This window comes from Fukomys damarensis, unplaced genomic scaffold (assembly GCF_012274545.1).
Source record: "Fukomys damarensis isolate Sample0158 unplaced genomic scaffold, DMR_v1.0_HiC HiC_scaffold_19, whole genome shotgun sequence".
Taxonomy (NCBI): domain Eukaryota; kingdom Metazoa; phylum Chordata; class Mammalia; order Rodentia; family Bathyergidae; genus Fukomys; species Fukomys damarensis.
This window is the reverse complement of record NW_022900931.1, coordinates 49,529,510-49,546,206: the sequence shown is the minus strand read 5'-3', so window position 1 is coordinate 49,546,206 and position 16,697 is coordinate 49,529,510. Positions and strand designations below refer to the sequence as shown.

Below are 16,697 nucleotides of genomic sequence, written 5' to 3'. Positions count from 1 at the left end.
ATATAAATATTATATACACATACATACATACAGGGATTATCATGCTGCATACAGTACTGAATCTTATTACAAATGTTGACTATATTCAAGAATCTGCAGGCTTTTACACTAACTCCAGGGCCTTTAAGTTGTCCATTGTGTTTTATTCCAGAATTTGTAGTTATTAAGAAAAACTATTTCTCCACTGGGGGCTTAGTGAGACCCAAAACAGAATTTCTGTTCACCTTTAGTTCCAGTAGGCCTTATTAATTGTTTAATTCCATCATTTTAATAAAATATTATTCTATGTAATTTTTTCTAACTACTGTTTAATCATTTATGCATTTTGATGTAAATGCACGGCACATAAAGTTCTGATAGTATTTTAAGAATAAAATTTAATTCTAGAAATGTTATCAATGGAAAGTTTAAAAGAGTCAAGAGACTGAGTAGAGTTACTGCTTTCAGGAATGTATGGGAATGACTGAGATCATGAGTGAAAAAATAAACAAACAAACCAACAAACCCACACAGCTACTATGCGGGGTGAGACCAGAAACTTGGGTGTGAGTCTTATAATATAGTGTCAAGATTCGGGTTTCTATTATTTTGATTCTCTGAAAAGGCAAGATTAAGACAAGAAGTGACCATAAATTGACTTTTTATTTTATCTACTATGAGGAAGACCAGGAAGAGGAAGCTAAAATACAACAGAACAGATGGCTAAGAAAACAGTGTATCTCTTGTGATATCAATCTATAATTCAGAATTTGCCTGCAGTGCATCACTTGATGTTTTGCTGCATGCTTAAAGGATTTAATTTCTTGTTTTGTTACTGTTTTGTACGAGTTGAATTTTTCCTTTTTTACATTTCTTTATGCAAATCAATCCATCTAGAACTTTCAAATACTTTTGTCAGAGGACTAAATCTACTTCCTCCTTGCCTTGCCATAGGACTGGGAAAAAAGCCTGTAAAATCAATCGCACATTTTTACAACTCTTGTCTACACAAAGAACTATGATTAAGTGCCATTTGTAGAGGTGAAAGATGAAGAATTTCTCAGCTTTTTGAATCAAATCATAAGATGTGTGTTTAAGGATTTCACCACCATTTTTTTGTTGTTGTTATTTAGATAAAGTCAGACTCTGCGGAACAAAATTGTACTTATAGAAAGCTAAGTCAATGAAAACGAGAAAGAATAAAGCTTTATTTATTCAACAAATATGCATTCCACCTTTAATATATCAGGTCATATCCTAGGAGATAAGGATAAACCATTTAGCAAAACAGAAAAAAAAATCATCCAATAGAGACAAATATAGAGGCAAGTACAAGAAAAAATGCAATCATAATTGCAACATAAATTGTGACACAGTATATGTGAAGAAAAAATTTAATTTAAGAGGCTGTTTCATAGAGATTGACCTATGAATTGAGGCTAAGCATAATGATATAATTCAAGTCTCTGAATTGAGCCATTTCTAATCATATCTGCCTTGAACTTCTAATATTTTAAACCAATAAATTTGCTTTCCTCAAGTCAGATTATACTGTGCTTCTTTCACATGGAAAAAAAATGGTATTCAGAAGTCTCCAACCTTTTTGGCATCATGGACTAGTTTCCTGGAAGAGAATTTTTCCATGGAGGAGATGGTGAGGTGGGATGGTTTCAGGATGGTTGAAGTGCTTTACACTTATCTTGCACTTTACTTTTATTCTTATTACATTATATCTTTTTTTCAGCTTTAATTGAAATAGGAAGAAAATGTGCAAAATGGAAGGGCAAAGGAAAGGGGTAGGGGAAAAGAAAGATGGGAATGGAATTAAATGAGAAAAAGAAAAAATAGAAACAAAGTCTTTGTAGGTAGGGAGGGGTGGAGGGGTTGAAGGGAGGACAGGGGAATGGGGAAAAATAAGAATCACATTGGATTATGTAAAGGTGCAAATTTCCAATGATTAATGTCATTATATTGTATACCTAAATGTACCAATAAAATTAATTATTTAGCACATCAGGTGACCAAGAAATCTACAAACTCAGCTGCTATTAGAAAGTATGGTTGTGAATGTTTCAAAATTGCTGGACATAGCAGAAGCTGTTGTTTGGTCTCTCTTGGTTATCTGTGATGATTTGTGGTATAATTGGTAAGAAAATGACTGAATCGGGAACTGCCTCATTTGGGAATTTTTGCTGTTTCAAGGGCAGCTGTTGGAAACTGCTAACAAGGACAGTTTCTGCTGGGAGCCACGGAAGTGGGAAAGGCTTTCTTACTGAGTGCCTTCCGTTGTCTCTGTCACCCTTTGCGACACTTATGAAACCTGAAGGGACAGTACAGAAGGTGGATTTTTCCCATAATATTCTCATAAAGGAGGGTGAATAAAACTTTCTAAGCAACTTGGTGGTCTAGAAAATGTGTTGCCTGAATCCAGCAATAGAGAACTTGACTTTTAGCCCTATTTCAAACCCATGGTAGGGAGACATTGGTACATAACTACAGATAGGCACTTAACTGATCTTTCTCCAGATGCAACCCTCTCTCAGCTATCTTGAATCAGACTGTCAGTGAGCTGCAGGAATAGAGGGAATAATTGGGGAAGGTACCCAAGCTCTCTAGGATGTTTTAGCCTCAATGGTTCACACCTATTTTCTACCCCTGGAGACTGGCAGTTGGTTGGAGATCTTTCCATTTTCATAAGGGTAGGGAAAAGCAGATTTTCATCTCTATCTTGTGCTCTTAAACACTCCACAATTTTTCTTCAGACTCATATCTGAGCTTTATTACTTGATTATTTCCAGCTTTCCAGAGAAAACATCACTCCGTACCCTCCCTTGTACTCTCCTCGCATTTTTCCTTTCTTGCTACAACAGCTGGCTCTCCAGATTATTGATGAACCTAGGCTAAAGGGGAAAACTTTACTTCTCCACTGGCAACGATTAAGCCAAGTTTTATTTGTCCCATGAAGCACAAGGAAGAAAGTTTCTCCCTAATGGGAAATACTTCAGCAAAGAATGCCTTAAGTTCTTTTTTTCTTTTTGGTACCGGGGATCAAACTCGGGACTTCACGCTTGTGAGGCAGGTGGCCGAACCACTGAGCTAAATCCCCAGCCCCTCAAGTCTTGTATTAGAGACTTTCTGTATTCACCTTCCTTTCCTTAATTAACAATAGCCTTTAGCATCTAACGGGCCCTCAGGGAACCTCGGCATGAAAACCAACTAATAGCCAATGCTAATTTTTTTCCCCTTTCCTCTTTTCCCTACTGGAGCTGTGAGATTTATAGTCATGCATTCCCTTTGATTATTGAGAAAAGATGGACTTAGTCCAAAAATAATGCTGCAATAATGGCTCCCTGGGGTTTTGAAAACTGTGACTATCAACCAATGTATTGGGGCATAACTAATAAGAGACAAAAATAATTTTTTAGTAATGCTTTGGGGTATAATTCTCAGGATTCTCAGCAGAGAAGGTAGGAATACAGCTTTGGGTGCTGACGAATCAGTGGTAGAAAGCAGTGGAATAGTGTTTTGAAGATAGAAATGGTTATGGTAATACTGGATTCAGCTAGGGAGCATAAAAAATTGAATGAAGATAGTATTTGAATCTTCAGATAAAGGGGTGACAGTCATCAGCAATAATTTTAGAAATGCTCTAATTTTCTCACAAGCTTTAGTCTGCCTATCTAGTTTATCGGTGGTAGTGAAAAAGTGTGTCAGGGAAGACACCATCTACTATTTTATTAATAGATAATTATTTTATTACTATTTTTTGTTTTTATAATTATTAATAGAAGATAGGATAGGGCTTAGGGGAAGATAAAGTATCACAAACCATGCTGTAACTGGCACCAGGAGGGCTTTTTTCAAGTGTCATGAAATATGCTGCTGGTGCCGACTCCCTCTCTATTATCTCTGAAAGAACTCTTTAAGAAATCTTCCCTGGATAATTTAAAAAGAAAAGACAGATAGGTATAACTTTCTGTTAATAATGGGCTTTCAATACTTGATGCATTTATCTTCCATTCTTCAACATCACATGAACGTTGCATCCAGTGACAAAAGTATATTAGAAAAATCTCTTTAACAATGTAAGAGTGAAAAGAATTGTCTAACCAAGCTGTCTCTTTTTACAGAACTTCTGCTTGTTTTAAAGCACCATTATCCTAACATTCGGTGGACAAATAATTTATTGTATAATTTTCAAAGATGGGAACTGAGGAGGTAAATAAATTGAATTTCTTAAGGAAGACCCTAGTGGTATCTGCTTTCTTAATTAATATGTAAATATTGTGAGAAGCTAGTGAGGTGGGCATGACTGGGGGAATTCAGAAAATCTAGACCAAGCTCCTATTTGCAACTAATTGGGCGTGTGATAGATTATCAGGTAGGCACTATAGTTATAACAATTCAATATGATCCCGTAGGCTGCAGACTGGATATCTCTTCCCATATATCTCCTTCCTAGGCGAAAATACCACCATCCCTTTCATGGACTTAAATAATATCTTTTAACATATGCCTGTTAAAATTTTTAATTCAATGTTTAATTATGTATTACCAGATATTTAATAATCAATTAAGCAAATAGCCTCTAAGTGGTAATTTGGTTTTAGAGTTTATGAGGGATACAAAATTTCTCCAGAGCATTTACACTCTGGTACGTATTAAGAAAGAGGGAACTATTTTCACGATATATCCAGCACATAATAAAAATTTTCTAAATAAATTAAAGGAAAATTTATAACACTCTTAACTTTAGAAAGCAGAGCATCACAAGGTTGCATTTTCTAACTGAGTGATCAACAACAGATGAAAAGTGAATAGAGATATTCCAGGCAAAGGAAAAATGATGAGTTAAAAACAAAGAGGAGAGAGCTGCAAAGTTAAGAAAATTGTCTTTCTGCAGAAAAACTATCTCATTTTTAGGCACTTTGGGAAAGGAGAACGGAATTCATGAAGAAAGCTGGGTGACCTTTAGCGTCACTCCTGATTAGTTATGGTACTTTGCTTGTACAGCCTTAAAATTTGCACAATACCGATAGTAAATGTTTTAATATCAATAAGTAAACACAATAATGAATAAGTTAGTGGAAGTGGTGACTTGTTTGTTCAGACAATATAGCAATTCTACCCGTTAGCCTACCAGTCATTATGACCCATTTGAATAGAGAGATGAACATACTTCTGCCCTGAGCCTTCTTTAGAATCCGAGGGAATCCAAAGTGAAAACACGCAAGCATGGGGACTGTGCCTCACGTGCGAGGACTCGGCCGTCAGGCGGCTTCTTCAGGGCAGCCACGTTAGCTAAAGGATGTTTGTTCTCTGTTTCACTTTCTTCAGATATTTTGGGGAAGGCCTTCTATCAATTTATTAAATTCAAATTTGACCTTAGTTGAATAAAGGGGAAAGGATCTGCCCACTCTTTAGCGAGGAGAATTTTGAGGAGCTGCAGCCCCTCAAGTCGGGTATCCTCGGTGCAGTAATAAATTGTGCTGGAAATGCAGGGAAAATGGGAGGAAGCTTGGGTCCCCCGGAAGAGCAGCCTGAGGGCTTAGATTTATTTCATTTTAAAGTCTAAAACTGTCATCCCTGAAAATTTATAGAATGGTCTGATTTTTTTTGGAAGATTGATAAACAGTGTCTGACCAAGACCTACTTAAGATGCGCTATGTCTTTTTTTTTAGGTACCGGGGATTGAACTCGGGTCCTTGCACTTGCAAGGTAGGCCACCGAACCGCTGAGCTAAATCCCCAGCCCGTGCTATGTCTAAATATGCATTAAGATCCTTCCAACTTCCTGCTAACCAAGAGGGTCAAAGACGTTGAGTGATTAGATAAAAGGGAACATAAAGTAAGCATTTTATGATTTTATGATTTTTAATGATTGTCATTAGCCCAGATAGGAGCTGGATTTGGATGTTGGTCTAGATCAGCAAAAGTAAAATGATAGGGTTTAAACATAAAAATGTAAAACCTCATGTAAATACATGCAAAGCATACCTAAAAGGAAACTTCAGAAATGTTAGCCACTTATTAAAAATTAAACAAAAGCTGATGCTTACTAATATCTTACAGTGTGCATACACACGGCAAAAGTGCTTTAATCTTCATAAAATTCCTAGGAAAGCTACTAGTCATATATTCATGTTGTAGAAGAAGAAAAAAGTCACAGAGGATTCTATTGGTGATGAAAAGCAGAGCTTGGACTGTTGCATAGAATATTTTCATTTTTTCCCTAATGGCCACTTGAAGTAGGCAAGGTAAAAGTCACTAAAAAGACAGGTAGTTCACCAGAAAAAAAAAGTGTACAGTGTTTTGAAACGACATTGTGAAATGACATGACCATTTCCTATGACCTAATGTAACTCCTTATCACTTCTCTGATTTATTGTTTTCTATAGTGGAGCTCCCTGCCTTTTCCTTGGTACAATGTGTGTGTGTGTTTGTTGTTGTTGTTGTTGTTGATTTGCTCATCTGTTTGTTTCTGTTCTCTGTAGGTTAATCTCTGGGATCAAGTAAAGCAGGCTAATGTCTCTTCTGTCACAGAGTTCCTGTTGTTGGGATTCTCCAGCCTTGGAAAAATCCAGCTTATTCTCTTTGCTCCTTTTCTGTGCCTATACATGATTATCCTGAGTGGAAATATCACTATTGTTACTGTCATCCGCCTGGATCCCAGTCTCCACATACCTAGGTACTTCTTCCTGGGGATCCTCTCCATCTCGGAGACATGCTACACCTTGGTGATCCTGCCTAAGATGCTCATAAGTTTGTTGTCTCTGCTTGGAACAATCTCATTCACCAATTGTGCCACACAGATGTGCTTCCTTGGTTTCGCGATCACTAATTGCATACATCGGAGGGTGATGGATTATGATCGCTATGTTGCCATTTTATGTGCTGGCAGATATGCGGACAACTGGCAGCTGCCTGTGCTGGGATTGGTTTTCTGTTCTCACTCCTAGGCTCCCTCTTAGTCTTTGAACTCCCTTACTGTGGACCAAACAAAATCAACCCCTACTTCTGTGATATCGCACCAGTCATCCGACTTGCCGGTACTGATACCTCTATCAATGAACTAGTCATCTTCATAGGTGGTCCCTATGTTCTCATGGTCCCCTTGACTTTCATTTGCTTCTCCTATGGCTTCATTGTTCAAACCATCCTGAGGATTCCATTGACCGAAGGCAAACGGAAAGCTTTTTCTACTTGTGCTGCCCCTCTCATTGCGGTTATTGTGCATTATGGCTGTACCTCCTTTGTCTATCTGCAGCCATCATCCAAGTACTCCTCTGGCAAAGACAGGCTAGTGACAGTGACCTACACTGTTGTGACTCCATTGTTGAACCCCATAGTGTACAGCCTCAGAAACAAGGACATTCAGGTGGCCATTCGGAAAATGATCGCCCAAGGAAGATTTTATATCAAAGCTATACAATGAGACTATTTCACACCTATGGAATCATCCTTTCTGAGGACACAGTAATAATTATAATGTTGATGATGCTCTTGCTTTCATTTCCAACCTTCATAGTGTAAGATTTCCATGGCATCCGTTTGATGATCGTTACGGCAGTCAGCCTTAAATTTGGGTTTATTGAAGATCAATTCCCAGTCTCAAATACTTTTCCAGCTTGTATAAATAAGTATTTAGATTTCTTGGGATAATTAAAGGATGATTTTAGTCTCTTAAGTAAGTATAAGTAAAATATTGTGGATGTCAGTAGAAAAACAAAAGGCTCAACTATCACAACTTTTATGTGGCTGAGGAAAAATTTAGTAAGGCCCTTCACAAATAATCAATATGGTAGAAAATTATCACTAACCAGGAATGACTAGTGTCAGGAGGAATCCAGGTTGATCACTTCTACTGTTCTGTTACTTTAGGAAAAGCACCTAAAGCTTTCCATCTCAGCTGACACTGCACTGTTAAACAGCTCTAAATGTTATCATTAAAATTGCACTTTTGTATATCTTTCTCCCTTTGCCCCTGTTATCTCTAAATATGTATCTAATATTTCACCAACACACAAAAAAAGCAATCCAAATATTTGAAGATTTCACTTCTCTTTGGCTAAATTGGCATCCACTGTATTTCCACTAAAGAGACTAAAATCATTCTTTAAATCAGAGTTCACAGAACTTTCAAAATCTGTGTTATCTTTCTGTGGATTCTTCCTTGGATACTTGTATTCTGTAGATTAATAGTATTTTTGAAATGAGTCACCTGGTGACTAGGAATGATCACCTTCCTTATTCTGCAAGTCGATGTTATCTCAGTGCTGCCTGAATTTTATCTTCATACCAATTCTGCCACACAAGTGTTCTTCTCTGACCCTTAGTAGCTTACATTAAAGGGTTTAATATTAAGTATCAGCATTCCTATCATTATGAAAGCCATTGTTCATAGTTTTAAATTTGTAAAATTTGGCATTTGTTCTGTTAAATTTCTACCTGTGATTTTAGGCCCATAATTTTAAAACATCCAAGTTGTTTTTCCACATTTTATTTATAATATCCAATATACCAGTTGTCTCTGTATTGTTCCATTCTATCTTTTATTCTAGGCTTAAATAGTGAATAATATCTGTATTATATGGAAATAAAGTTAATAGTGACTGCATGGATTACAGTACTTATTTGTGCTCTGTGGCAGAGGGAACTGTGGGGGACCATCTTATTGATTATGCCCCACACAAGCTGTGACCAGTGCAAGCTGTAAAGAGTTAATTGCGTAATTGGCTTGTTTTGAGAAGCAAATCCAGCTGAAGCCAACATGATGAAGTCAGAGTAACTCTTCCCCAAATTCCACTGACAGAGTTAAAAGCTTCTTTACTAAAAAGGCAAGGTTAATTAACCACAACTTATCTTTTGTCTGTTCTGTTCCTAATTCAAGAATGCTTTGTCTTTTCCTTTGTAAGCCTTGCCTGCATCAGTAATGTGTGCACAGCAACTACACATCCTGTTTACTTTTATCTAACGATGATGTCACCAATAACTATGGACAGCTCTGGCTGTTCCGGGCCTCTGCTTGTTCAGCCGTAGTTGCACAAGCATTGGTCATTCTGGCTCCCCATATTTCTGTCTCTCTAACTCTGTCTCTGAGTCTTCTCTCCATGCACCATAGCACTGAGCAGGATATCAGAACCCATGAAGGGGCTCTTTATAGGGAAGCAGCCAAGGACTGGGTGTGAGAGTGAAGGGAATACGGCCAGGTGCTTTTCATCTTTGTCTTAGATACTTCAAAAAATAAAACCACTTGTCAGTAAATCTCTAGATTTACTCTCCATTTCAACAGGCTTCACACTTCACATCAGCTCCATTAGAGCGTAAGAATCACCACTAATATGTTTTTCTTCAATATTTGTTAGCTCCAAAACCCGGAAGGAAATACTTTTTGAGTGGATACATTTCTGGAAAGAATATGAGATTTACGGATGAAATAGAAGCAGTTAACTCATGATGTTGTAGGAATTCCCTGTATTGCTAAAGTATGTCAGGAACTCCATCACAATGAGAAAACCATAGGAAAAAAGGACTCGTCGTGAACTGGATTCAGATATCTTTCCATGTGCTCTTCTGATATAGCAGGGCCAAACATTATTATTTTGCTCCATGTCAAATGTGTCACACTGCCTACCACACACCTCTTACTATATGTAGTACCTTTGTGGTAGTGATAGCCTAGAACAGTTACTCCATTTATAACTACTCTTACAGCTGATGTTTCATTGGTCAAGGTAGTCTTCTTTTCCTCACTTTATCCAGAAAAAAAAAAAAATCCACCCTCAGGAAAATTCAGGAAAAGATATGGAGGCTGATATTTCCTAGATACAGAGATAATCCTAGAAATGGTTTGTTTCCTAACAAAATGTTTTTCTCAGCTGGGTATGGTGGGGAGAGTCTGGGAGACTGAGGCAGGAAGATCACAAGTTCAAGACCCAGACTGGCAATTTAGCTACTGTGTTGAGACCATGTCTCAAAATTTAATTAAAGGCCCACAAGTGAAGCCTAGTGTGAATACTCTCAGCTCTACCCCTGGCACTTAATAACATTGTTTTCTCATCTCTCCTTCACCAGACAGTTCTTTTCCTCATTATTTATCAGAGTATCAAGGTTTCCCACTGAATGTTAGCTTCAGAATTTCATTAGAGATGTCCGTTCTTTTTCAATGTTAATTTATAAAATACAAAAGGAGATGAAAGTTGTATGGCAAACTCCACCCTTAAAACTCTAGCAGGCTATCTGATACAGCATTCACCCTGAAGTCAGGAGAAATCTATCTAAAAAAATCAGCTTTTCACAATAAGCGAATGATCAAGACATTTCAAATGTACATCGAACTTAGGTAGGAAAATTTCTTTGTCTGAAAAATTAAACTTTTATTCTCTAGAGAAGCTGTTGTCCATGTTTTCAATGTTCTTTATAATGAAAAGTGGTCACTCTGTCCTTCTATAGTCCTCTGTCTTGCTCACAAACATAATGCCTTCTGATAATATCGTACCACACTTTAGAGAAAATGTAAGGCTCGCTGGAACTTTCTCTTTCTTGCACCACAACTGATTATTCAATGTTTCTCTGCAATCATATTATAACAGTGTCCTTTTTCGTGTTCTCCAATATTTCTTTTGCAAACTCTTTCTATTGTGTCCCTTCCTAATTTATTTTTTATTAGAACATGTTTGCAGTATATAATAATTACAATTATCTTGGGAAGTTGGTACATGTACACAATATTTATTGATGCTTCTTTAGTGCTTTTTTCTGTATTTTTTTATTTATTTATTTTTGTCTTGAGAAACAGATGTAGGTTCTGACATTCTGTGCATATGTTTGAACTTTTTCAGACTGAATAATTTCACACTGACTATATAGACTCCTATTACCTTCCAGTAATAGATCTAAAAGAGAGCTGGAACAACTAAAAGGAAGCTAAGGAGTTGATTGTAGAGACGTTCTTTTTATCCCTTGATGGGGGAAGGTTTCTTTTCTTTAACTAGAAAAAGGCAGCCATACTACAGATAGTGTAGATATTTTACAGATAAAATAAAGAGGACGAAGTTGGCTGACTCATAGCAATTCAGTAAATGAATAAAGTTGGCTTTATTTACTGTTTCATTGCCTATTTATTGGTAGTGGAAGATGCAAAGGTAAAAGAAAATTATTTCTGCTTTCAAAATATTGAATCTAAGGGCTTGGGATTTAGCTCAGTGGTTTGGTGGCCTGCCTTGCAAGCGCAAGGATCCTAGTTCGATCCCTGGTAAAAAAAAAAAAAAAAAAAAAAAAAAAAAAAAAAATTGAATCTATTACTCTGAATTTCTCGCACAAGTATGAAAGGGTTTTCTTTCATTAAACAAAAGCCACTGACAGTCCTATTTATACACATCATAATGAAGGCTTCCTTGCTCTTTCTGTGGCTTTCTTTCTGGCTTAGATTTTTGTTTTGTTTTGTTTTTCTCACTGAGTTTATTAGTACATTTTAGGTATACAATACAGTTACATTCATCATTGGGATCTTGTACCTTTACATGACAGGTCTTGGTTATCATTTTTTCCCCTTGTCCCTGCCCTCCCTTCACCCCATCCTCCCCTCTGTTCCCCATTTACAAACACTTTATTTCCATTTTTTCATTTTCTCATTTTTTTCCTTTTCCCTTATTACCTTTCCCCTACCCTTCCCACTTTCCCTACACCTTTAGCCCTTTTCTTCCTATTTCACATTGTCAATGATATCATTAGGATTTTATGTACTTTCATAGTTTTTCACACCAGAGAAATTATTCAGTAATTACATATGTGTGACTTACTTATTTCACTTAGGAGTATATCCTCAATATGTACCCATTTTCCTATGAATGAATCAAATTTCTCATTCTTTATGGCTGAGTAGTATTCCATTTTATAGAAAAGCCACACCTTCTTTATCCAGTCTCCAACTGATGGGCAAATGGGCTGTTTCCAAGTTTTAGCCATTACAAACTGTGCACATATATCACATCCTCACTGGAGGCAAGATAGTCTCTTTAATAAATGATGTTAGAAAAACTGGATTTCAACCTGGCAAAGATTAAAACTAGACCCTTATCTTTCACCATGCACTAAACTAAAATCCAAGTGGATTAAACATCTAAATATTAAAACAGAAACACTAAACTTGCTGGAAGATAAGTTATGCAGAACTCTTGAAGACATTGGCATAGGAAAAGACTTTATGAACAAATTCTCAGTAGCACAGGAACTAGCAGAAAGAATCAACAACTGGGATCTCATCTTATTAAAAAGCTCCTGCACTGCAAAAGAAACCATCAACAGAACTAAAAGACAACCTACAATGTGGGAAAAAAATTTACCAGCTGCTCCTCAGACAAAGGACTATTGTTTAGAATGTATAAAGAACTCAAAACAATCAATCCCCCCAAAATATAAAGACCCAATTCAAAAATGGGCATCCGAAATGAACAGACATTTCTCACACAAAGAAATAAAAATAGCAAGTAAATATATGAAAAAATGTTCTGCATCACTGGTCATTCCAGAGATGCAGATGAAAACAACACTGAGATTTCACCTCACCCCACAAAGAATGGCTGCTATCAAGAAATCACACAATAACAAATGTTGGTGGGGTTGTGGGGAGAAAGGAACCCTTCTCTATTGCTGGTGGGAGTGCAGACTGGTAAAACCACAATGGAAATCAGTACGGAGATACCTCAAAGAGCTGGGACTAGAGATTCCATTTGACCCAGCCATCCCTCTGCTGGGTATTTTTTCCAAAAGAATTAAAAGAATCATATCACAGTGATATCTGGCTTAGTTTAAATCAAATTATTCTAAAACATGCTTTGTACATGGTACTGAGTTAATGAATGTGAGTGAAATAAAGAAAAAGGATAGATTAATAGGATAGCTTAATAGACACTGATTTTCCTTCAAAAAGTAAAGATTGGAGGAAATATATGAAGACACTGTTCATGGTCAGTGAACCACAGGCATAAGACTATTATTCTGCACATTATTCCCACACATTGGGACACAGAGCAGTTTCCAGAATACAAAGCAAAGAATTATGGATCCCAGTCATAACCTCCATAGAATCCCAATTTTAGTTCTAAAGAAAAATTGAATGTGAGGCTAGAGGCCAAGAGATTAAAACAAAAAAAATCAGATTAACTTCACCTGGCAACTTGTAGTATTCTAACAATTATGTCTTGATATCATCCAATTTAACAAATAATTCTCAGAACACCAATATTAGACAACATTATATAACCATAATGGAGTAAAATAAAAGCATATTAGAACTTTAAAGTATTGAAAGCTGTACACTTAAAGATTTTTAGTTTTCTTTTTGGCTTTGCTCACTGATGGGGGATTGAAAATCTGCTAGGCAATCTCAGAGGTTTGAGCAGTCAGAGATTGATAGTATAAGGGGACTATTTTCAAGGCAGCAAACTAAAGAGAAGGGATTAGTACTGAGAGAGGAAACACTAACTATCAGCAAAAAGGTACCATCAAGTCTTAGAAGAAGTATTGATTTTGTACATCTTCCAGAAGAAAATACCTCTTATGGAAGATCAAAGGGAAATACTAGAAAAATATTGATGAAGCAATTCCTAGGGGGTAATCTGAAAAATGTTTATGTCCCCAGCAACTACCAAGTATAACATGAAAATGAAAAAAAAATAAAAATTTTCATCACTTACTGACATTCATTAACTCACTGAATTCTGTCTGCATAACATAATTTTGGAATATTTTAATTTAAAAACAATAGAACTAACGAGATGTTTCTGAAGTCAAGATCAACTGACTTGAACGCAGAGTAATAGAAATGCCCTACAATATAAAACATATAGAAAGAAAAGGGGGGCGGTCAATGAGTAGAGGACTGACAATCTGTGGAAAACTATGAAGGTATAAAACAATCTTTCACGTGATTTAGGTCACAGAAGAAGAAAGGAGAAAGGGGGCAAAAGGTATTTGAGGAAATAGCAGCTCAGACTTTTCCAGTAGGTGTAACATTATAACTCAATAGATCCAAGAGTCTCTACATTCAACCTGAATAAAAGCAAAAATCACATTAAAACATAAACAAATTCACTTATTAGAAACTAATATTAAAAGAAAATCTTAAAAATGAGAGAAAAATAGAGAAACATAGTAAAATAGAAGAATCAATCTTCATATTCCATGACAGTGATAAGAACATTGCAGCCATCAATGGACAAAAATGTTTTTTAAGGAAAGACCCAGTGCAGATGGTATATTTTCCAACTGTATTCCCAGAGAAAGAACTAGAAATGGCCCTGTCCTTTCTAGACTTTCCCAAAGTCCAGTTTTGCTTTTCTGATTTTAGCAAAACCATCTGCCAAGCAAATCTAAAAGGAGTCAGGAGTACTAGGGACTTTGGTGAAAGCCTGACAATTTTGGCTTAACCTATAGATTCTGAAACAATTAAACACAACTCAGTCTCCTGTAGCTACAGGCTGAAAACAACTTCGGTCTGTGCCTCTCAGGCTTACAGTACATCCTGTTGTGGACCTCTAACTTGGCACAAGCCCTTTTAAACTGAGACTTGAAAAGAGTTGCATTGACCAGGGACACACTGAGAAACACATCAGTCCTTGGCCCAGAGGCAGGGCAGCATTCCTTGGTCTTTGCTACAGCCCTGTGACTCACATCTATAACTTCTTAGATGTGGACCAGGGCCAGTACTACCAGAAAAAGAACTCAGTCACCCATGTTATCCTTCTCAGAGATTGAGAGGAAGCCATACCCACCTATGAACTTTCAGGGTCTTTATAGCAGACTTTCATTCTAGTACCAGCCTTTCCGACCATAGGCCTGGAAATAGTTCAGTCTGCCCAGGGACCAGATAGAATCCATACCCACTAAAAGCCCTCAATAGCAGGTAAACCAAGCATGAAATATACTGCAGACCAAGCAGTGTCCCTACGATCCAGCACCACATCCACTTCGTGAGGAGGTAATCTCACCAGCCAGGAGATCAGACAGAAGATGGCTTTTAAATGTAAAAATCAATCTGCAAAGACTAGAAGAGAAGTCAGTTCCTTGAAATGTATAGATACTTATACAACACTGCACAAGACCTTACAATACAAGGCAAGATTATAAAAAATCAGGCAAACACAGTAATCCCAAAGGAAAATGAATTTACAGTAACAGAGTACAAAAAAATGGAGACCTATAAATCGCCTGAAAAATTTTGAAAATAATTATCTCAGAGAGGTCAGTGAGATATGAGAAAATGCAAAAAAATATTAACTAAATGTCTTTAGAAAACAGTGAATGAACCAATTAGAAGTTTAATAAAGACAAGGGGACCATAACAAAGAAAAATAAATCCTGGAGCTGAAGGATACAGTGACAAAACAGGAAAACTCAATAGAGAATTTTGAAGCAGACTGAATCATGCAAAAGAAAAAGTTGGCGAACTTGAAGACAGGTCATTTGAAATTATATAATTGAGGAAGGACAACAAAATGGTCAAAATGAATGAAAAATGAACAAGGGATCTATAAAACAAAAAATATTAATTATTAATTGTGAGTATTTCAAAACAGCAAGGGCAATTTAAAAATACTGGCTGAAAACCTCCTCCATCATGGGAGAAATGTGGATAAACAGTATGATCAAAATATATGATGAATGTGTAATTGTTTAAAATTTTATTACAGTAAAATACAAATTGCCTTTAATCTATCTCAGAATACTACCGCTCACCTCAAACACACTGTGTCATTGTTCTTATCACTTTCTAAAGAAATTCTGAAAGTCCTCTTTCATGAATACCTTTTATGTATCAAACCACTTTCTAAAGAAGTTCTGAAAGTCCTCTTTCATGAATACCTTTATGTACCAAATTTGGTAAATGCTGCTGCCCAATGCCATCCAATGGAAAGAAAGGCTTGTAAAAACATCATGATGTGTCCTCATCCACTTCACTCATTGGATCTGGTGTTGTGTGATGTCTGGCTCTTTCCCATAGTGAAAATGACCATAAAAAGTCATGAAGGGAGCCACAATAGCATAACTAAGGACACTGATGAAAGAGGCCTTCAAGGTTCAGTGATTCGATTACCAGCAACATACGCAAAAGAGAACTGGTAAAAATATAGTCAAACAATATTCTAAGCCAGTGGTGGTGATACAGCATGCATGTTATTGTGTTTTTATTTTAAGATAAAAGTTGTTAATGCATGAGTTTTTGTTTTGTTTTGTTTTTTCTAAACTAAAACCTCAGTATTCAGGTTTCATTGCAATGTTGGCACTTAGTGATAAGTAAGTAGGTTTGGGTTTGTACACTTGTCCCTAAAAGGTTCACCACCACTGCTGTAAATGGCAATGGAGCAATGGCCCTGGCTAAATCATTTGATTTTTGTAAAAGTGTCAAAAGACAGAAGTATTTAAAAACTACAGGGAAAATATGACAGATAGGACATTAACAGCATAAAAATTTTATATAAAGAGAAGCATGGAATTTTTTATGTGATTAAATTAGGAATTATCAGTGTAAATTAGAATAAGAGATAATTGTATTCAAAAATTATGGTAACCTTCAATAGACACACAAAAGATAAAGGAAAAAGCATGAAAGATAAAGGAAAAGCATGAAAGAGCATCATAAGAAAAAGCCAACCAATCACAAAAGAATATAGCAAGATTAGAAAAAAGGAGCAAGTAAACTATAAAATTGTAAGTGAA

At 36.4% G+C, this 16,697-nt stretch overlaps 1 protein-coding gene and 1 long non-coding RNA gene across 2 annotated transcripts in view; both read left to right on the top strand.

Moving 5' to 3' along the window:
* Positions 1–4,185, top strand: part of LOC104855411 — a 7,355-nt gene extending 3,170 nt beyond the window's left edge. The window contains exon 3 of the long non-coding RNA XR_778404.1: positions 4,110–4,185. This is a non-coding gene — a long non-coding RNA (uncharacterized LOC104855411). The remainder of the gene's footprint in view (positions 1–4,109) is intronic.
* On the top strand, positions 4,183–7,413 carry LOC104855558 (olfactory receptor 10R2-like). Its single transcript, XM_010614434.1, is given in 3 exon segments — positions 4,183–4,197; positions 6,473–6,863; positions 6,866–7,413. Coding segments are annotated over 3 exon segments (954 nt in total).
* Positions 7,414–16,697: the final 9,284 nt, after the last annotated feature.